Source organism: Cucurbita moschata, unplaced genomic scaffold (assembly GCF_002738365.1).
Source record: "Cucurbita moschata cultivar Rifu unplaced genomic scaffold, Cmos_1.0 Cmo_Scf00003, whole genome shotgun sequence".
Taxonomy (NCBI): domain Eukaryota; kingdom Viridiplantae; phylum Streptophyta; class Magnoliopsida; order Cucurbitales; family Cucurbitaceae; genus Cucurbita; species Cucurbita moschata.
The window spans coordinates 6,342,978-6,365,229 of NW_019268519.1; the positions used below are offsets into that span (position 1 = coordinate 6,342,978).

The 22,252-nt window shown below is 36.6% G+C and overlaps 3 protein-coding genes across 4 annotated transcripts; 2 read left to right on the forward strand and 1 right to left on the reverse strand.

Annotated features, from left to right (window-relative positions):
- The first annotated feature begins 308 nt into the window (after window positions 1-308).
- Window positions 309-4,211, forward strand: LOC111432367 (probable receptor-like serine/threonine-protein kinase At4g34500). The gene is made up of 7 exons (XM_023069216.1): window positions 309-871; window positions 1,918-2,022; window positions 2,101-2,223; window positions 2,806-2,976; window positions 3,063-3,192; window positions 3,275-3,484; window positions 3,876-4,211. Exons 1-7 carry the CDS (start codon window positions 309-311, stop codon window positions 3,957-3,959), a joined length of 1,386 nt encoding a protein of 461 aa, XP_022924984.1. The 3' UTR covers window positions 3,960-4,211.
- Window positions 4,212-9,849: 5,638 nt separating this feature from the next.
- LOC111441047 (guanine nucleotide-binding protein subunit beta-2-like) lies at window positions 9,850-13,100 on the forward strand. Its single transcript, XM_023077944.1, has 6 exons — window positions 9,850-10,212; window positions 10,343-10,437; window positions 10,940-11,364; window positions 11,655-12,006; window positions 12,210-12,323; window positions 12,863-13,100. The coding sequence occupies exons 1-6, from the start codon at window positions 10,107-10,109 to the stop codon at window positions 12,896-12,898; spliced, it is 1,128 nt and encodes a 375-aa protein (XP_022933712.1). The 5' UTR covers window positions 9,850-10,106; the 3' UTR covers window positions 12,899-13,100.
- A 606-nt stretch (window positions 13,101-13,706) lies between these two features.
- On the reverse strand, window positions 13,707-21,555 carry LOC111438736 (coatomer subunit gamma-like). Of its 2 annotated transcripts, XM_023076594.1 has the most exons (18): window positions 21,392-21,555; window positions 20,844-20,941; window positions 20,681-20,731; window positions 20,384-20,497; window positions 20,096-20,296; window positions 19,902-20,003; window positions 17,794-17,901; window positions 17,483-17,716; window positions 17,144-17,394; window positions 16,823-16,994; window positions 16,560-16,715; window positions 16,411-16,461; window positions 16,141-16,281; window positions 15,873-16,070; window positions 15,631-15,762; window positions 15,362-15,535; window positions 14,800-15,039; window positions 13,707-14,492 (listed from the first exon to the last, which is right to left on the reverse strand). In XM_023076594.1, the coding sequence occupies exons 1-18, from the start codon at window positions 21,435-21,437 to the stop codon at window positions 14,298-14,300; spliced, it is 2,664 nt and encodes an 887-aa protein (XP_022932362.1). In that variant the 5' UTR covers window positions 21,438-21,555; the 3' UTR covers window positions 13,707-14,297. The 2 variants fall into 2 exon arrangements, with proteins under 2 accessions (XP_022932362.1, XP_022932371.1); XM_023076603.1 differs by lacking the exons at window positions 20,681-20,731; window positions 20,844-20,941; window positions 21,392-21,555 and having other exon boundaries at window positions 20,367-20,497.
- Between the last annotated feature and the right edge of the window lie 697 nt (window positions 21,556-22,252).

The window sequence follows — 22,252 nt, forward strand, 5'->3', positions numbered from 1 at the left end:
TTCTGGAAGCGAGTTACCAGGGGTTATTCTAATGGCTGTTGTTACCGTCACTATACAGTGGCAATTCCGTAATAATCCACTTTCCCATACCCCAATACTCAACAACGTTCTTCTCTTTTTCCTTCCCTTTTTCACTGTCTTTTTCAACTTTGTATCCGTTGAAACCCCATTTCTTCCGTCACCCAGAAATCTCTCAACTCCGTTCTTCTCCAAAGCGTTTCCTGCAAAATTTCTCATAATCCCAGAAAACCACCAACAATATCTTCTTTCTCTGTTTGTTTCCGTTTCTTCTCCTTTCGCCGGAAACAATGGCGGTTTCCGGTAGCAATTCGACGGAGATTCACCCCGCTGACGAATCTTCCTCCAGTTCTTCTACAACTTCTCTATCTAACTTGAAAATCTATGCTGCAATCGGTGTAATCGTTGCGTGTGTGATTGCGGCTTGTGCTTTGATCTTCCTCTGTTTCCGCAGAAATCGGGACTCGAGGAAGCACAAAATGCGGGTGAAGCACAGCTCCGGATTGATTCCTTTGGTCTCCAAGGAGATAGCCGAGATCAAAGAGTCCGATCCGACTGCGGATTGCGAGAAAGGGGAAGTGGTTAGGGTTGAGAAAAAGATGGAGATCGAGTTCGAAAGTGGAGTAGGTAAAAAGAGTCAAGAGAGCGACGTATCCGGAGGCGGTCGGAGCGACGTGTCGGTGGAGGATCAGAACTTAGGATGGGGACGGTGGTACAGCTTGAAGGAACTGGAAATGGCCACCGATGGATTTCTGGAAGAGAATGTGATCGGAGAAGGAGGGTACGGTATCGTGTACAGAGGAGTTTCGCCGGACGGCTCCGTCGTCGCCGTGAAGAGTCTTCTTAACAACAAGTAAGTGAAATGAATCATAACATTCGCTGTAAAGTACTTGCCATTTCAGAAAAATCCTGCACTGTTTTGGTCATTATGTGCACTATAATCCATTAGAAAAGGAAGAATTGCACGTCACTTTTGTATTTCATAATTTTTTATTAGCAGCATCTTGGTGGGTGGACAGTGGATTATACAGACAAATTCAATCATTTCATATCGATTATTTTACACTTTTTCTGGGAAATCCGCGTTGAATTTTACTCTGTTCTGATTATTTTATTTCCGATTCTGCTACTGGGTTTATGTTTAATCTTCTTCATTTTTTTTTTTTTTTGTTTTCCAAATTCCCCATGAAATTTTAGTTTTGACCGATGAAACAATGATCCGAACTTAGTGGTACTATGTCGGTTGTGGGTTTTTTGTTGCTCAGCATTACGTAAAAGCCAAACTGTCATTTTGTTCTTTACTGCTTTAGTGAGTTCTGATACGTTATCGACACATTTCTTTAACTTCAAATCACATGTCCTTACCTTACCCTGTAATTATTAGCTTTTTTCCCTTTTTCTTTCCTGGGTTCAGTGTAGATTCTCTCTCAGAAACTGATATGGCCAACTAGATGGTGTGGTGCTTGCCTTAATTAAAGTTAATATTTTGACTTTTCTGTTGTTTTCTGTACGTATTTGGTTTAGCTTAGGCTTCATGGAGTCCTAACCGGACTACATTTGGTTGCTAAGGTAATTCGTAGGATTTTTAATCTTAGGTAGAAAATCACCATGGCTTGAACCGATCTGTAGGAATGTGAAATCTGTTCTTTAGCATTGGAAGCCTTGTTATTTATTTATAGGCGCTTATCAGCTCGGTAGTCTTCCTTAAAACCGCTACCGGTTCTTTTCATTTCTTCATTCTTGGCTCATCACAGACTAAGAAAGAATAACCAGGAAGGATTTGGTTGTTTTTAATTTGGGACATTCTCTATTATGTCCATGACCTCTGCTATAATACATTTGGCACACATCTCGTGATAAAAAGAAATGAATTTATCTGTTTTCATAATTTTGTTACAGGGGTCAGGCAGAGAAAGAGTTCAAGGTTGAAGTAGAGGCCATTGGAAAAGTAAGGCACAAGAACTTGGTGGGTCTGATAGGTTTCTGTGCAGAAGGAGCACAGAGGTATATTATAATTTAACACATGAACCTTGTTGGAGTTTATTGTAGTAAACTTAACAATGGGATTTTGTGCAATTTTAGGATGCTCGTGTTTGAATATATTGATAATGGCAACTTGGAGCAATGGCTACATGGTGATGTGGGGCCTGTTAGCCCTCTAACATGGGATATTAGGATGAAGATTGCTCTTGGGACAGCAAAAGGGTAACTTGTTCAATACTTGTTCTTTACATGAGAATTCCTTCTCTTACTTTGTTCATGTAACATGTGAGATCTCATATCGGTTGGAGGGGGGAACGCATTCCTTGTGAATGTGGAAACCTCTCCCTAGTAGCAAACGCGGTTTAAAACCTTGAGAGGAAGCTTAGAAGAGAAAGTCTAAAAATGACCATATCTGCTAGCGATAGGTTTAGGTTGTTACAAATGGTATCTGAGTTAGACACTGGGCTACGTGCTAGAGAAGACCTTGGGCCCCTAAAAGAGGTGGATTGTGAGATCCCACATTAGTTGAAAGGGAAACGAAACATTCCTGGTAAGAGTGTGGAAACCTCTCCCTAGCAAACGCGTTTTAAAACCTTGAGGGAAACCCATAAGGAAAAGCCCAAATAGGACCATATCTGTTAGCGGTGGGCTTGAACTATTACACATGTACCCGTGGGCTTGAACTGTTACACATGTCCCTTCTGTTTTTATACCTTCTGTTTTTATAGGAAGTTGGCAGTAAATATGTTTTAGTTGTGTTTTTAATATTTTGTTGCTGATTGCCTGGCCTTATTTGAAACACAGCTTGGCCTATTTGCATGAAGGTTTAGAACCTAAAGTCGTGCACCGTGATGTAAAATCCAGCAACATTCTTTTAGATAGAAAATGGAATGCAAAGGTGTCCGATTTTGGACTTGCAAAACTCTTACAACCCGAAGCCACCTACGTAACTACTCGAGTAATGGGGACGTTCGGGTATGTTTCTACGTTACTAACAACATTCTATCCAATTTTGCAACCTTAGTCATTCTGGTTTGCTAAGGTACTTTGTCATGCTATAGATATGTGTCCCCTGAGTATGCAAGTACAGGCATGCTAAACGAGGGAAGCGACGTATACAGTTTCGGGGTTCTACTTATGGAGATCATTACCGGTCGAAGCCCAATCGACTATTCCAGGCCCCCAGGAGAGGTAAGACTGTTAAGCCAAGTACCTCACTGGTTTCATACACATTTAAGTTATCCAATTTAATTTACAATGGGTGTGTTTCTAGATGAACTTGGTGGACTGGTTTAAAGGAATGGTGGCGAATCGACGTGGCGAAGAGGTTGTGGATCCATTGATTGAGATTCCACCCTCTCCAAGAGCTCTAAAGCGACTGTTGCTTGTTTGTCTACGCTGCATTGACTTGGATGCCAATAAAAGGCCAAAGATGGGGCAAATCGTTCACATGCTAGAGGCAGATGACTTTCCTTATCGTTCGGTAAGCGCTGTTGTTCACCATGCTCTTTGAATTATTTGACTCAAGATTAGCTGATCTTCATTCTAGTTCATCTTCATCTGCTGTTGTTCTATTTCCCCCCTGATTTCCAAAGTTTGCCATAAACCCAATGAAGGAAATGCTTGAAATATTTGAACAAATTATCCCATTCTCGTCATCTCCATTGTAAAATATGTAACAACTCAAGCCCACCGCTAGTAGATATTGTCCTTTTCGGGCCCTCAAGGTTTTAAAGACGTGTTTGCTAGGGAGAGGTTTCCACACCCCTATATAAAATGCTTCGTTCTCCTCTCCAACCTACGTAGAATCTCACCAAATATCTAGTAGATTCAATAACGAGGGATTGTAACGTCTCTTCCTTCTCAATTTCCAGGAGCTTCGATCGGTGCGAGACAAAGACAGCCAGCCTTCACGACTAGACGTACCGAGTAAACTTCCATCAAAGCATGCGGTATAGATGACAGGGAATCAAGAAAGAGATAAAAATCTCATTGCTGTAAGAGAAGCCAGTTCCTAGAGGTCAGATTATTTTATACTAAAATATTTCTTCCTTATAAGTTTTCAAAGATTTAATAGGAGGCAGCGCGGTGTATATCTATGATCTCCCTTGTGTTTTTGCTGTTGTTTTGGTGTTAATGGATGCCTACAAACATAAGAAATGAGCTTTTTGTATAAAGAATGTCCTATATAAGTTCAGATAGTCGGCCTACTCTTTGTGTCGTGCTAAATTATTACTCATTAGTTCAGATAGTCGGCATACTCTCTATGTCGTGCTAAATTATTACTCATTAATTCCGATAGTCGGCCTATTCTCTATGTCATGCTAAAGCATTACTTGTTAGTTCATATAGTCGGCATACTCTCTATGTCATGCTAAATTGTTACTCGTTAGTTCAGATAGTCGACATATTCTCTATGTCATGCTAAATTATTACTCGTTGGTTCAGATAGTCGGCATGCTCTCTATATCGTGCTAAATTATTATTACTCATTAGTTCTGATAGTCGGCCTGTTCTCTATGTCATGCTAAATTATTACTCATTACTTGTTAGTTCATATAGTCGGCATACTCTTGATGTTATGCTAAATTACTACTCATTAGTTCATATAGTCGGTATACTCTCTATGTCATGCTAAATTATTACTCGTTAGTTCAGATAGTTGACATACTCTCTATGTTCATGCTAAATTATTACTCGTTAGTTCAGATAGTTGACATACTCTCTATGTTCATGCTAAATTATTACTCGTTGGTTCAAATAGTCGGCATACTCTCTCTATGTCATGCTAAATTATTATTCGTTAGATCATGTCAGATCATGTCAAGGTCAACGAATCTCGATAGCTTCATGCCTCAAAAGTCTTTGGCCCTCAAGAAGTAAGATGTCTTCTTCTTCTTGTCTTCGACTTCATATCATGTTCAGTTGGTTCGTAAACATCCATCACTCAAACTCCCACCATAAATTGATTATTATTAGCTTTGTATTACATGAAATTATTTATTTGTTTGTCTTTTTTGGAATACTTCTAAATTAGATCACATATCAAGCGGTGTGTAATGACCCTAGATTTCTCCTTACCTAAAATCGCTACCATCATCATAACATAATCATTTTGTGTAGAAATAAGCGTTTAAATTTCATCTTAAAGCACTATCATGGACTTATGTGTTTGAAAACGTTTTTAAAAAGAAATAACGAATTACTAAATGAACATTAAAATTAAAAACGCCCTATTCTTACCAAATTCTAAGAAAATAAATACAACTACCCTATGCATGTGTCATGGTCTTGAATTCTAATGTTATCGTCAGTTGTATAAGAGTGTTTTGCCTAACCTGAAATATAAGTAGCACGTGGCTTTAGTATTTTAAGAAACACATAGAATCATGAGTGGGATCTATCATATCATTCTATATTTCCTTACGTGGCTATCCCGGATGGGTTAATTGAATGTGTATTTATTGTTCTACACATGGTGCACACGTGCGAGTATGGACTCACTAGTCGGTTCGCACACCTCCTGAGCCACTGTCATGGTCGAACGAGCATTCTTTGGAGTTGTTGATGTCAGACACCCATTAGCTATAGTGATCGTCGCAGCATTACGATATAAACATAATGATTGTTTTCCTGCATCGTAATGTACGCGTCCGAACCATTGTAAAAGTGCATGAACACACAATGATGCATGAGGTCCCAACATTTCATTCATTATCATGTAAAACAACCCCTTCCATTTCCCTAAAGTTGTGCATCATGTCGAAGCATCTTATTGTATGTCATTCATATCATACATCTTATCATTTCACATGTGTCACATCATAAGCATATCGTGTTTCCTAACATATCATAAGCATATTGTGTCTCCCAACATATCATGTCATATCATGCACGTATCATATCATGAAACATTATCATGATCTTCCATTTTCTTACTATGATATGTTTATTAAATGTTTCCGTTGCACTAGAATGTAGTGTAATAGCCCAAGTTCACCGCTAGTAGATATTGTCCGCTTTGGTCCGTTACTACGTATCGGCGTCAGCCTCACAACTTTTAAACGCGTCTGTTAGGGAGAAGTTTCCACACCCTTACAAGAAATGCTTTGTTCCCCTCTCCAACCGATGTGAGATCTCACATGTGTTGGCTTATTGGCCCTGATCTTACTTTAATTAATTGATGTTTTGATGATAACAAACCTACTTTTAATTATTAACTATTTTCATTTTTTTGAACGGTCTACAGTATAAGGTCGGGAATAACGATTACAACGACTTTTCAATTACTCAAATCAGAGCTAAAACGAAGAAATTAGAGTCGAGACAACATACTCGACGTGATGATGTGGCAGCAAAATCAAAATGATGGACAAATCAAAATATATCAAAATATGACATTTATAATGTTGGAAGAGTAACAAATGGTGGAGTTTTTCTTATTATTATATTTCTAAATAAAATTATTTTTATAAAATATAAATTTGAATCTAACCGTTATTCACATCGATTTTTATTATTACTATATTATATTATTATATTATTATATTTTAAAATTTTGGTAGTTACTCACATAATTTTTATTATTATTATATTATTATATTTATAATAAATTTGAATTTTCGTTTGACCGTTGCTCACATAACTTTTTATTATTATTATATTAAAAATTTTAAATAAATGAATTTAGAAAATTTTCTCTTGATCTTATTCTTGAGAGGGATTATTATTGTATTGTGAGGAAATAGTTGTGAGTGTCCCAAATTGTAAATCTACTCTTTGAGAGAGTTGTGGTGTGTTGTTATCAAACTCAAATACTTGTACCGGTTTGATCCTGCGTCGTGGAAAGGATTGAGTTTGCTCTTGAACTCGTAAAAAGAGCGGTGTAGCGGGTTGGCTCTGATCCGTGGAAAGAGTCGAGAAAGTTCTTTATTCAAATTCCCAAGAGGCGCTAGGGGAGTGGAGTAGGTCGAGTTTGACCGAAGCACTATAAAATTACGGTGTCATTTTCTCTAACTCTTTCCTATTTAATTTCAAAATTATTATTGTGATTTATTGCATGTTCTACTTGATTATTGTTTTGACTTGAATTATTTTGTTCTAGTAATTATCATCTCCTACTTATTTGTAAAAAGTTTCATCATAAAAAATAAATTAATTAATTAATCACATTTAAACCCTTTTATCGTTAAAACCCTATTCACCCCCTCTAGGGTTGCCATACCGATCCAACAACATGGAGGATAGGAAAACTGTGATATGCGCTCTGGGGGCTAGATGGACGTTATCTCCCCGTTGAGCATGTTTGAATTGTATGCTACATTCAGGCTAATGTATGTTTGTATTATCTATGCTTACTTGATTGATAGGAATATCTCTTTATTAAACATGCATGAAATTTTAGACCATGATTTCTGTACACTAGGTGATCGATAGAATACTTAGGTTAATGCATGAACTAGGGTAAGTTTAGAGCAGAGGAACCCAAGTGTTATGTAACGACTTAGGTTAATATATTTCCAGTACGCCAAGTGTCACGGTCATGCTCGTCCAAGGCATGTTACCCATGGCCGTATGCCCATGACAAGTCAAACCCTTTATGTCTTTTCATATTTTAGTGTTTTACTTTTGTATTTCTTGGAAGTATGACGTTTCAGAAATATCATGTCTAGGTCTGCCAGACATGAAATGCCTCAGAATGTACTATAGGTGGATACGACTAGTTGTCAGCTTTTCCCTACCCAAGGTTATATACTGTGAGCCGTTGTTATTTCTCTCTTGCTTGCTTATATAACGTTTCTTTAAAAAATCTCTCTTTCGAAAATCTCTCTCTGCCCTCGTTTTCTAAAACATTCTCTTAAAACTGAGGCCAGAGGCTCGAGCATACGTTGCTTGGCCGTAGGCGACGCAAGAACGAATTGGCTTAGCTTACTTGTCGTTGGAAAGTGAGTGCCGCACAATCGCAAGTCTGCTGCCATCAAAAGTGCGATTGTGACACCAAGCACCCTAGGATCGTAACGGCAATGAGAGACCTAGGTGCACCCCGAGATTTTGCTTAGCCACGAAGAGCTCACCTTGAGCGACTTGAAACGCAAGTTGTGACCTAATCCACCTAAAACGTCCTAGAACCTAATATATCTCCATGGCACAAAGGTGAACTACGAGAACTTATAAGATGGATGGTAACGGGAACGAAACCATTTGAGGAGTCACTATGTGTAGGATATAACTTGCCTTGATAGGAGATGAGGGACTACTCGAACAGGTGATATAAAAAACTACCACTCTATATATAATAACCTGCCTTGAGAGGGGACGAGGGATTACATAAATTGATAGCATGAGAAATAGCTAGTGTGTATAATAACCCGCTTGAGAGGGGACGAGAGACTACACGAGTAGTTGATATCAACTACTCGTGTAGTCTCTCGTCCCCTCTCAAGGCGGGTTATTATACACACTAGCTATTGTGTGTAGAACAAACCCGTCCTGAGAGTGGATAAGGGACTATAGAAGTAATATATTGGGGAGCTACTAGCGTGTGTAGAGGAAATTCACTCTATCGAGGGACTACACAAATAGATTAGCTCAAAATATTTTCCTTTTATATACCTAATATCTAATATAGTAAATATTAATTGGAACGTTCAAATTAAATATATTTTTCTTTCAACTAAATTGATCAATGTTATTATTAGCTAGCCGAAAGACCGCGCGAACTTAATACAAAATTAATTAATTAAACTTTTTAATTAATCATAGTTTCATTCACGAGTTGTCAACTTCTCCCTACCAGATAGTTATATGCAGTAAGTCGTCGTTGTTGCCTTTCTCTTACATTCCCATACAACAACAATTTCAATTTCTCAAATCTTGCTTTCAAAACTCTCATTCGAAATCTCTCTGCCCCCGTTTTCTGAAACTTTCTTCTTGAACCGAGGCCAGAGGCTCGAGTATACGTCGCTTGGCCGTAAGCGATGCAAGAACGAATAGGCTTAACTCACTTGTTGCTAGGAAGTGAGTGCCGCATAATCGTAAAGTACGACTAATTTTTTGATGAATAATTTATTTATGATCCAATCATAAATTAAATTTCTCTAGAGCAGAGTGAAAAGGTGGGGTCCATTGTTAAACTCTCAGAATTAGTACCGAAGAGAACAACTAATGTACTTACTCGTATATAGGAAATGAGGGAATTTCACGTCGTCCCAACTTCCTATTATTAAGTAAAGAATAGTAGACTTACTAAACCGACTAGAAAAGTCACTCTCACCCATGCAAATTGAGAGACAAACTCTCGTAGACACGAGTTTATAACTCAACAAGATTAAGATCGATCAATATATAGTCATGTTGTGAAATATTAATGGGTTTATAAAAAGAGGTTAAATATTTAGTGTTTCAGTCTTATATATGGAATAATAAATGACGTATCTAACAAACTACTCGGTCGACTAAAATGGTTGATTTTTTTAAAAAAAATTAAATTATAAATTTAGTTTAATTAATTATAATGATTGGATAAAATCTTAAAAAGTACGACCAATAGGAATATTTCTTTTAGAATTTCATCTAATTATAAAAAGTAATTATTAGATTTTAATTAAATTAAAAATGAAGGATCTAATTAAACAAAAAAAAAAAAGTATAATAATTATATTTGGGGCTAATAAATGAACACAATTATAGTAACATAGAGTTGGGTTATTAGATTAGAGCCTGGGTGGTCCCACATGACACGGTGGCTTTACACCTATTATTAATACAACACGTGGGACAATGTGGGCCCGGCGGCTTACAGTAAAATTTAAATAAAATAAAATAAATAAAATAAAATCTTCAGTTTTTTCAGCTTTTCTTCGTCTCTTTTCCTCTTCCTCTCGATCGGCCCAAAAATTCCCTCTGTTCTTCTTCTTCTTCACAGACGATCTTCAATCTTTTCGCCCATTCCTGTACATGTAAACCCTAGTTAAACCCTAGATTTCTCGATGATTTCATCTTAATTTCACTTCTTCCTCTCTCATTTCAATGTTTACGGCTTTATTGAAGCTCGATTTGGGCGTGTCGATGGCGTTTCTTGGTTGAAGTTTCTGTTTTCAAGCAAAATGTCTGTTTCCGAGCTTAAGGAGCGGCATGTGGCGGCCATTGAGATGGTCAACTCTCTCAGAGAGCGCTTGAAAGAGAAGAGGCGTTTGTTGCTCGACACTGACGGTGAGCTTCTTGATCACTCTGTAACTTCTATTTTTTATTCGGCGGTGTTGTTTTTTTTCCTCTTCTGATTGATGATTATGTTGTTGGTAGTCGGTTTAGATCTCATCCGTTTTGGTGGTTGATTCTGCAGTAGCTGCGTTTGCGAGGTCTCAGGGGAAGCGTCCCGTCTGTTTCGGAGCTACGGATCTCGTCTGCTGTAGGACTTTGCAGGGTCATACTGGAAAGGTACGTTTTCTTTTTGTGGATAACTTCGAGGATAGCCGTGTTCTTTTTTTAACGTTTGACTGTTGTAGAAATCTTCTTACTGTGTCGTGAAAAAGATCTTAAATCATTACTTTAGTGTAAACATATGTTGGAAGAATGTTAGGATTGAATTACACCATGATACCATTGAAAGTGTTTTTTTCTGGATTATCTGGTTGAGAGTAGTTGATTTGGTAGCGATTGTTTAATTAGTTCATTTATTACTTCATAGTCTTGTAGGGAGGATATGCCTACAAGCAAAATGATTGAAGAGAAACTATCTACAAGAGATAGCTTACTCTGATTGTTTATGTCATTTTATGGTACTCAACTCATTGCCTGAAGTGTAGAGCCTAGATATCAAAAATGGTTTCTACTCTTGTGCTTCGGTGTTTTTCATTCAATGATCAAGTCTCTGTTTCTCTTCAATTTAACTCTGAGATTCTCCATTGGGGTTGGAAAATAATTTCTGTAACTCCTGCAGGTGTACTCGTTGGATTGGACTTCGGAGAGGAATCGAATTGTCAGTGCATCTAAAGATGGACGTTTAATAGTGTGGAATGCTCTAACAAGCCAGAAGACTCATGCCATAAAGCTACCTTGTCCATGGGTCATGACTTGTGCTTTCTCGCCTTCTGGTCAATCTGTAGCGGGTGGTGGTCTCGACAGTGTCTGTTCTATCTTCAACCTCAACTCTCCAAATGACAGGGATGGCAATCTGCCAGTGTCTAGAACTCTTAGCGGGCATAAAGGGTATGTTTCCTGTTGTCAATATGTTCCAGATGATGATAATCACCTCATTACTGGTTCTGGGGATCAGACTTGTGTATTGTGGGATATTACTACTGGACTTCGAACGTCTGTTTTTGGAGGCGAATTTCAATCCGGGCATACAGCAGATGTATCAAGGTATTATTCTCATAATATCCTTATGAATTTCATTTAGAGATGAACAATTGAGTTCATTGGAATTCCGTTGTCCGGGCTTATTATGGTATGATATAAAGTTCCATTATGACTATGCAAATTGTTTCATTAACTTGTTTTCTTGCTTATATTACGTTTTCCCTTCCATGAGCCCATTTGATTTATGTTGTAAAGATGGATGATTGTAATTATCTAATGCGAATACATGGATATTTGATTATTCATATTACTTCTGTAGTTGTTTGACTATTTTGTTTTTATGCATGTTTTAGTGTATCTATTAGCGGATCCAACACATTTATTTCTGGTTCTTGTGATGCAACTGCTCGCCTCTGGGACACTCGGGTAGCTAGTCGAGCAGTGCAGACATTCCACGGACATGACGGAGATGTTAATACAGTAAAGTTCTTTCCAGATGGTAACCGGTTTGGAACTGGTTCTGATGATGGAACTTGCAGACTATATGATATCAGAACTGGGCATGTTCTCCAAGTTTACCATCAGCTGCACAGTGATGATACCAACCCACATGTAACCTCCATAGCATTCTCTATATCTGGAAGGCTTTTATTTGCTGGATACAAAAATGGCGATTGCTATGTGTGGGACACTTTACTTGCACAGGTATTTCATGTTTTAATGTCAATAAGAATACTAGAACATCCACCTCGTTCAAAATATGTCCATGAAGACGACGAACCTCTTGTCGAATACTTTCGGTAGCATACCTAAGTTAAAAAAGAAATTTCCTTTAAATATTACTGGATCCTTTAGCAGGCTATATATTTGGGTGAAATGATACCTATCATTAATTTTGATGATTGCAGATGGTTTTGAACTTGGGAACACTTCACAACTCACATGAAGGGCCAATTACTTGCTTGGGTTTGTCTGCTGATGGAAGTGCTTTATGTACAGGAAGTTGGGATTCAAACCTGAAGGTTAGTATGTTTGTTAACATGGTATTCTGTAAAATCCCACCTCGGTTGGAGAAGGGAACGAAGCATTCCTCGTAAGGGTGTGGAAACCTCTCCTTAGCAGACGCGTTTAAAATCGTGAGCCTGACGACAATACGTAACGGACCAAAGCAGATAATATTTGCTAGCAGTAGGCTTGGGCGGTTACATATTTAACTATAAATGTCCAAATCAGGCTAAAAAGTATATAATATCTATATCACCTGTTTAAGGTTGGGAACTGATTTCATGAAATAAAAATTTATGGTCAGATGAATTTTAACTTCGAAAGAGGGCGATACTAATTTTCAACCTTCTTCTTCAAACCAAAGAAAACAAATTTGTAATCTAATCAATTAAACTTTTATGGTGATCGAAAACAGTCCGAGACCCTTTCTGCTGATTGATGAACGATAATAGTTATGCATATCAATAATCAAAATCTAGTTCGGATAATTGGTAGCTACTTTTATTCCCAAGTTCATAAAGTATATATGTTTAATTTTTGCATTACTTGTATGTAGATTTGGGCTTTTGGAGGTCAGAGGAAGGTTAATTAAGGAGGGAAGAGGTGTATTTTGTGTAAAAGCCTTCCTTGGGCTGTGTTTAGTGTATGGATGCAAACTCATCGTGAAACCCTTCAAATTGTATTGTTGGTATGTAAATCCATAGTTTTCTCTCCAAATTAGACCATCTGAGAGCATTCACAAACATGATTGATTATTCCAAACAAATATATGATGAAAATGGCTTTCTTGTCTCCTTTTACTATATGATAATAATAATGTAATACAATTTTTCAGTTATTATTGGGTATAACTGAAAAATTGTTTAAATTAGAGACTATTTTGTTAACACTAGGGTTTTAATTCTCCAAACATGAAGAAGTTAAAAGCCAATACTTAAGACTTAGTAGTGTTATTTATTTACACATTAAATTTTATAAAGTTTTGAAATCATTTGTAGGATGTTGGAATAATATACAGATAAATTTTGCTTTAAATATTGAAACCATATTTCATTTTAAGATTGATTAGGTATTATGATAAATCGACATAACCTGAATTTCAAATCTAAAATGCAACTATAGAAGTTTCAAACAAAATAAACATTTATTCAAACTTTAAAAATTATGATTAAATTATCCAAACTTTAAAAATTGTAACTATTTCATTTTTAAAACTTTTAAACATATCTAATAAAATCAATTTTGGCTAATAAGTTTTCTGAATAATTCAAAAAATTTAAAATTAATTAATTAATTAATTATATATAAATTTAAATTTTGTATTCGATAAAACCTTAAAATTTAAATAATAATAATAATAATAATTAAAAAAAAAAAAAAAAAGACAACTAAATTTGTAATTTAACCTAAAAAAGAAAATTCATTTATTCAAGTATGTTTGTCAAACATTTTTACATCACAAAAAATACAACAATTCGCTAATAGACATCCAACAAGTTAAATTCCTTGCCCACAACCACTCATCAATCAACTAAACTCAACTGGCAGCAAAACCCTATTAATTCAACTTTGACAGCTTCTCAAACCAACAAATGCAGACTTTGGTGAGAAAGGCAAACGGTACTCGGAAGATCGATTTGAGAAAAACCATCACATTCACATATAATAGACACGGAGTGAGTAACGAGGACAACCATATCAGTCATTTTTTCTTGAAGGGAAGAGCACGATGGAGCGAGACGCGTCGAATAGCAAGATGAGGAAATGACTCTCAAAGTCGACCATTAAAACAGGGATGAGCAAATATAGACTCAAACTAATTCAACAAACGCTCCCATGACGATGATGCCCATGTCCTGAATGGAGTTTGCCTCAAACTTCAAAACTCTTTATACAAGATTTGACCCTTTTCGTAGCCCATCCCGAAACCTGTGACCTAATTTTGCTCACAAACAAAAATGAATTAAGATTTAGTTTCCTTACAGTTCCAACTAGCCGCTCGCAACTATCTCGTGAATGACATCGCTAACAATTTCATCCGATGATCTAACGGCCAGCTTCATTGCAACCTCTCTTGAAGAATCGATTCCGAACGATAATCGCACAAGTACCCTCACGTTGCCAATGTATACACCAGACAACAAGCAGGTGTGTGATCTCGAGTTGCTTGCAACAACCTCGGTTCCCTGAAAGAGAGAGCAAACATGACTTGAATGGAAAGACCAATAATTCAAAATAGTTGCTAATTCATGAATTAAAATTATCTAAAATCTAAGCTTATAAACACTACAATAATGAACTTTTTTTTTTCGCTTGGTTTATTTTTCATAAATGTTTTCAAAATCCAAAATCCAAGTTAAGTTTTGAAAACTAAAAAAAGAAGTTTTTCAAAATTTAGTTTATGGAATTTGGCAAAGCATTCATATCAAGGTTTTCGAATCTCAAACTGCACAAATAGAAGCAGGTGTGCGATTTGCAATACGACAAACTAACCTCACAGGGCTGCATGCCGAGAAGATTTATGACAGCACCTACAGCTTCAGCCAAGCTTTCCCTTGGTCCAAGACCGTATTCGTCAACTCTCTCGCAGTCCGGACCCAAGCTATCCCATGCATTTTTGAAATTAGAGACTCCTTCTTTCAACATGTAATCAGCTGCAACAACCTCCAGATCCTCCAACTGATATTCATCCTCCACTCCATCTTCTTCAGCCTCCCCAGTGCTTGGATCAACCTAGACCAAAGAAGTGAAATACAAAATCAAAATCATTTGGAGATGCTCGGCAACGAGCATACTTCGCGAACTAATTTTATCACCAAATATACTTTTCATGGAGGTTAAATTCATGAGTTAACTCAAACCTAACAGCGGAATTAAATTAGAAATATTCAATTCCTCACTCAGGCCCATATTTTTCCTGTGCTATCGAATCTCTAATCCCAGTTTCTTTTTTTTTTTTTTTTCCTTTTTTTTTGTAGAATAATAGTATGCAGATGCGCTAATGTCAAATTGTGATATTTGCAAACTCTGGTTTAATAAAATTTCTGCGAATGACCTCTTTAACAATAAATCTCAACATGTTTGAAAATTTCCCAACAGCAGGAACCCCTTCAGGCTTCTCAAATGCCACGAAGGTTTGTCCAGGTGAATTATAGGGAAGTGATCTGAGAGGTCTGGATATCACTTCAGTGAATTCTTCTGCTTCAGACGCATCGACAACAACAGTGACCTGGCAGAAGGCAGAAAGCAGAAATAATTATACAAATCTGGATGCAGTTTAACGAAAAAAGAAAAGAATACTGTTTTCCTTGAATTAGCCCATACATTTTCGAGTAGTTGTTCAGGAATTGTATTAGTGCAGTTGTATTGAAACACAACGTGGCTATCAAAAATATGCTTAACAACATTAACTGCATATTCCGTTTCTGCTTCTGAAAGTTCCACAGGTGCTGATGACTGAAAAGATCAATACCATCACAATTTCAACATTGAAGTACTAATAAAAATATATATACATATATAGCGCAAACATCACCATGCATGATTAAGGATAGAAACAATCGAACCTTGAAAAGCTTCCCAAAGGCAGCAAATTGTGGAATCGAAGAAAGAAGCTTCTCATATGCATCAACAGTGGCTGCTGGGCCAGTTGGAGGAGCACCAAGGCCGGTTGGCTTTTTACCTGGGGCTTTCTTCTCAGCAAGTTGCTGAGACTTGATTTCCTTGGGCACAGAATCAATGTCAAAAGGTTCCTCAGAAGGCTCCTACATCCATAGGCAGAACACATGAGCGATGATCTCCATGGTACTTGATAAACTCACTGAAATAACTTACATAATTCTTCAAACTTGTTTCTAGATTGATCAGTGGGACATCCAGAGACCCAAAAAGGAAGTCAACGGCATCCTTCTCAGTTTCAGTAACTGCATCATTATCTCCAAGTGTTTTTAAGTATAGGGTGGCCCTATCTCGAACCTGTACAAGAAATTCAATATACAGTTTCAAACTGGAACCATATATAAAATGGTATCAAATCTAAATTACTCCAGAATTTTTAAAACAATCTAGGCATGGAAGCCTCAACAATTGTGACAAATAAGATACCTCATCATCATTGTCAAAGAGACATCGTCTCAACAGAACAAATATTTGGGGCTGTACAGAGAGAAGTAAAAGCAACATGGTTAGTTGAGTGATAAGAATAACAAATAGCGTTCATACAACTTACAAGAAAGGGAGACGGGAATTTGTACCTTTAATGATTCAACTGTAACACCAAATCTTGCTAATGTGCTCACAGCACTGGCACGAACAGTTGCATTTTCAAGATGTACTCGGTTGTATATGTATCTTATATACTTGCTAGGATCAGATGTTTTGGGTCCTTCGATCCCCAGAAAGTGAAGGATCTGATATTATGGGAAATTAAATAACTTATAAAGATCATATAGAACATGAAGGCAATAAGAATTAGAGCTTAACAGAGCCTGAAATAATGTAAAAATGTGTGAATAACCTGTGTCGAAAGATAGGTGAATTCACAATCTTCAATAAACTCACACAAATGAAGCAACCCGCTCTCTTTAGCATCAGGAATATCTCTTATCAGAATCACAATTGAATCAACAATAGCTTTTTTATAATCAAAGCCCCCTTCTTCTCTAAGAATGTTGCTAAGGAAATTCATCCTAAAAAAGTGACAAAAGAAAGATGTCCAACACTCATAAATCAAACATATATTGCCTGAAATAATGTAACATATAAATATTGAATAATCACAAATTCTTGAAAGATATTTTTTTAGACAAGACAAATAAACATGTAAGATATTACTCACAGAGATCTATATTTCAATGGGAACTTCAAACACAAAGATCTAATAGCTTCTACCACAACAACTTTAAACTCATCTGCAATATCTGACATAAAATTTGTTATCTGCTTCATCAGACGGTCCACACTTGTTTCATTTCCTGTTTTTAGAAGTGTGGTTATTGCAAGAGTTGCAATGCTTCTGTTTTGATCAGAAATCAAGTTCTCCATATCAATATTGCAGTTAGTGACAGCCGATGGATGAGTCATTGCCACCTGCAAGACAATATATTTTCAAAATATCAAAAGAGAAAATTAACAGAAAATGAATCATGTTTGAAAAGTGAATAGTTGAAGATGTTACCTTGTTCAAAGTGCGAACAGCAGCAAATCTCAGCACTGGCTTTGAGGAGCTTAAAAAAAGCTGAAGAACAGTAATGGCTGGAGTCAATTCTCTGCTTGTCACACCCTGCAGCTCAGTGATTGCTTTGGCAGCTTCAAAGATCACCATCTCTGCTTTGTGCCGAAGGCAACCCTCAAGAAAATCATAGAATGGCCGATCACCAGTTTGAGTACTGGTAGCTGATTCACGAATAACCTGCTTGCAAAACCCTAAATAAGATAATGAACAAGAAGCAAAGCCCCGTCATGTATAAGAAGAAGGAAATTGCATACCTGACTGGTATAGCGAATCAAGAGACATTGAGCCAATGGAGACCGAACAGTACCCCTTGTCAGGCTAGTAACCAGTTTGATAACAGCTAGACGATCATTTTGACGTATCTGCAAGTAGAAAACAAATTATAATTTCATCAGATTGCATAAGCAGAATCTTTCTTTTAACAAAAAAGACAGAATTTCATTGGTATGGAAAGGAACAAAAAAGAGTGGATGATGGGGGATAAAAAGCCAACCCACAATAGGGAAAAGTGGCTGCTAAAAAACGTACTCCAGAAAGAGTAATCATAAAAACAGTAACAAAATGACCAATCTCAAAGGCAAAGTGGAAGACAATAATCACACATCATAAATATCCTTTTCATCATCTCTCCTTTCCTTCATCTCAGGGTGAAACCTGTGTACTTTACATTTTTATTGAAAAGTTATTTATTTTATCGAAAAGTTATTTACAGGTACATGTGAATGGAATCTAGTTGCTTGAAATTATGTACACAACAAAAAAGATTATGAGAACAAGAAATACCATCCTCCAAAAATAGAATTAATAAAAAATACCTCAATAATCAAAGTGAGAACAAACATGAATGCTTCAAGAAAAAAACATTACATAGGCAGAAATAATGGATGAGGCCAAATATGACAATGATAGGATTATCAATGTCGACAAATACTCAGAATTTTTTTAATTCTAAATGCAAATTTTTATATTATATTGCACTAAACATCCAACAATTTTTGGTATCATCTGATATGAACCAAGGCATCTCAATCATGCAATATGAACTTCACATATAGAATCGAGGATGAATCCTCTTGGAGTGGAGAATGATATAAACCAAGACATTTCAATCAATGCAAAAGATGTGAATAAAATATTATTCAAATTATCACAAGAAGTTGCAATTCATGCCTCATTAAAGAAGAGTGAAACTTCATTCATTCTTGGATGGTTACAAATTTTCGGTGGATAATAATCTAGAGTTTATGGTATTTTATTGATCTATTTTAAGACATTTTATTTACTTTAAGGTTACATTTACACCATGGCTAATTATGGCCATAAAATATGAAAGTTATACAAATCTTGAGATACCTCATAGAAAGTCAAGGGCTTTCATTTTGAGGCTATATAAGCCATGTATGTTGACTTTGTAAGGTAGACTTGGGAAAGGTAGTAAAAAGAGCTTTTGTGCTTTCTTTTGGCCAAAGCTATTACAATTCTATGCAGTTTAGGTTATGTGTAGAATCATTCAAGTTTGATATGATCAATCTTGCTTGTGGAGTGATTCAAATCTCAAATAAATGTTCTTGCCTTGCGATATTCGATCAACAAGATAATCTAGATCTTACTTTCCCTTGGAATGATTCCTTACCGTTTTGAGGTTTTTGGATATTTAGATCTAAAAGTCTTATTCTTCAATCAGATTGTTAGATCAAATTCCCAAGAGTTACAATCACTTGGAATGAAATCAAATTGATTGGGGTTTTTTTGCATTTGTGAACTAAGGGTTAGGAGCTTATGAAGGTTCTTACATTCAATCGACTAAGGTTTCCATATCATCAGCTCCCATGTATTAGATAAAATTAGTCAAAAGATTAAAACTTAATCAGAAATAAATACTTCAAAATTAGTCAAAAGATTAAAACTTAATCAGAAATAAATACTTCAAAATTAGTCAAAAGATTAAAACTTAATCAGAAATAAATACTTCAAAATTAGTCAAAAGATTAAAACTTAATCAGAAATAAATACTTTTTTTCCTTTTGATAAAACCATTAAATATTGAATATTTAGATATTACCAACAAAATGCCATAATCGTATATGTACACACACACTCCAGCTAGAAACAATAATGGCTAGTATTTAGTCTTCTTTATAAATAAAAAGAAAAAAAGAAAATACCTCCACTCTTCCTCTTTCCATTAGGAAAATCACAAAAATAAAATGCATATTTATCAAAACTTGATAGCACAAATTAACATCAAAATTTTTAAATTTCTATGCACTGCAACCATTAAATGATGAAGTTCAATTCAATAACATTCTCCAGCATTCAACATAACACCCAAAAACGGACACAAGAGGATGATCTAACATACTTGATGAAGTAAGGCAAGAGCATGAAATTGAACAAGTGCTGCCCTTGACTGAACAGCTTCCTGGACCTCATTACTCCACCGCTTGACAATTTCTGGATTTGTCTGCCATTAGAAGTGGCAAAGAAGAAAAGTAAGAGAAAATGATAGAAAAAATTGCTCATAGATGCATATCCTTGTGTTTGGAAAATTAATACCTGGAGCAAATGAATACCACTAACTAAGGCAGAACTAGCTACCACAGGATTCTTATCTACAATTGCTTGTTTCAGATACCTCTCGATCTGGGTAAGAAGGGTTCCATCTGTAATCCGACAAAGCACACGAATGGCATTTGCCCGATACATATCAGTCTTACTATTCATGTCCTTCATTAGGCAGCTAGTCACAATAATAACCTTTAAAGATGAAATGAAATGTGTCAGTTCATAATTTTGAATGTACAACTACAGAAAAATTCAAGTTAACCTGATTATGGTGTTAACCTCATCAGCACATGGAGACAGTTCCTTTATCATCAAATAAACCATTCTTCTCAACCCTATATCCCTTGACTGGAAAAGCTTTGTCACAGCAAAGAAAACTTCGGTGGCTTCAATCTGTTAACAAGATTGTTGTGCATTGTCAACATTTGAACAAATTATACAAACATCCATCAGTCAAACTCAACATCCTTGAAAAATAACGCATTGAAAAAGCATCAACTAATACTAATACCTATGAAGGATGTGCTATTAAATGGAAAAAGAAGAAATGAGACACCAAGACAACATCAAACTGACCTTTGTGAAGGTTTCACCCTGGTTCAGAAGGTATAAAAGCCTCGTGATAACCTAAAAAATAAGACATGAACCCAGCAGAAAATATGAATACAGAAGAATTGTGTAGTATGAGGGAAGTCAGATGGAAACTATCGCAAGTAATTCCATAGCACAAAACCTATACCTGAGAGCATCTTCTTGGATCTAACTGAGGATCATTAAAAACCCTAGCTTCCTGAAGAACAGAACCCTTCTCAATCCCCATAAACGGAGAATACTCATCTGTAAATGCCAGAAACCAAGAGTAAACATCATACTGCTTCGTGCTGATACAGAATTGCAATCCCAAACGGAACAGAAGATCCAAACAACAGCACTATCTTATCCAGTCATCAAATTAACAAAAGCACAACAGAGATGGAAAATACACAAAACGATATCGTATTCAAAGCAACAGGCACATTACAAACTGCATTCCAACAACTCAACTAGAATAAACGGAACCAAATTGGATCAAAGAGAACTCAAAGACGAATTTCCTTCAAGTTTAAAACATAACGAAAAAAGCAAGACAAAACGACGAAGACACATAGATCTACCATCCAAAAGACTGATCCAGAAGTCCGGAAGGATCAAGTTGAGGAATAGTAAAATTGAAATGAGAGAAGAAGAATTAGAGTGATTATGGGTGCAAATGAAAGGTCATTCGAGGGAGTGGAAAAAGCGCAGTACCTTCGTCATCGCGGTCGTCGTCCTTCTTGATGAAAGTCTGAGCCATGGGCGAAGGAGTTGAATCTTTGAGATCTCGAGACGACCAGCAAAGAAAAGCAAGCTTTGAACTGCCTGTGAACAAAGAAGAACAACTACCGGAGAGAAGCTGAACTGCTGAAGTTTGTTCGATTGAAGTGAAAGCTCATCAGAAATTGAACTATGGATTGGACCTTCATCTTCAATCAACGCGGTGGGCTTAATCAATATGGGCCTGGCCCACACTATGCCTTTTCTCTTTCCTCATATCATGCTTTATTGGTGTTCGAAAAACTCGGGTAACCCAACCCAACCCAACCCGTATGGTTTGATTCGTGTTTGGTGCAGTTCTACTCCTAATCATTCAACACACACCCCAAAACTTTCTTGGAGGTGTCAGAGTAAACCACATAATCTCCTGAACCCTCTCAAACCAGGAGCACTAGGGTCGTCACTCACCTGTGTTTCAACCCGACACCCTTCTTGGTCAACTACAAGAGTAGTGAGGCTATCTTGGCAAAGTCTTGCATGAAACACCGGTGGTATCTTGCCAATCCCAAAAAACTACTTACCTCAATAACTGTAGTCGGGATAAGCCCACTTGGTGATTACTTCTACCTATGCGGGGTCCACTGAAACCCCATCCTTTGACACCACATGCCCTAGAAACGAGACTTTCCGTGACCATAATACACACCTAGAGAGTTTTGCATACAATAAGTTCTCCCTTAAGATTGTTAGGACTTTCTAGATGTATAGCTTGTGTTCCTAGTCCATTTTAGAATACATCAGGGTGTCATGTGTCTAAACATTTCTTGAACACTTGGTTCATCAACTCCATGAACA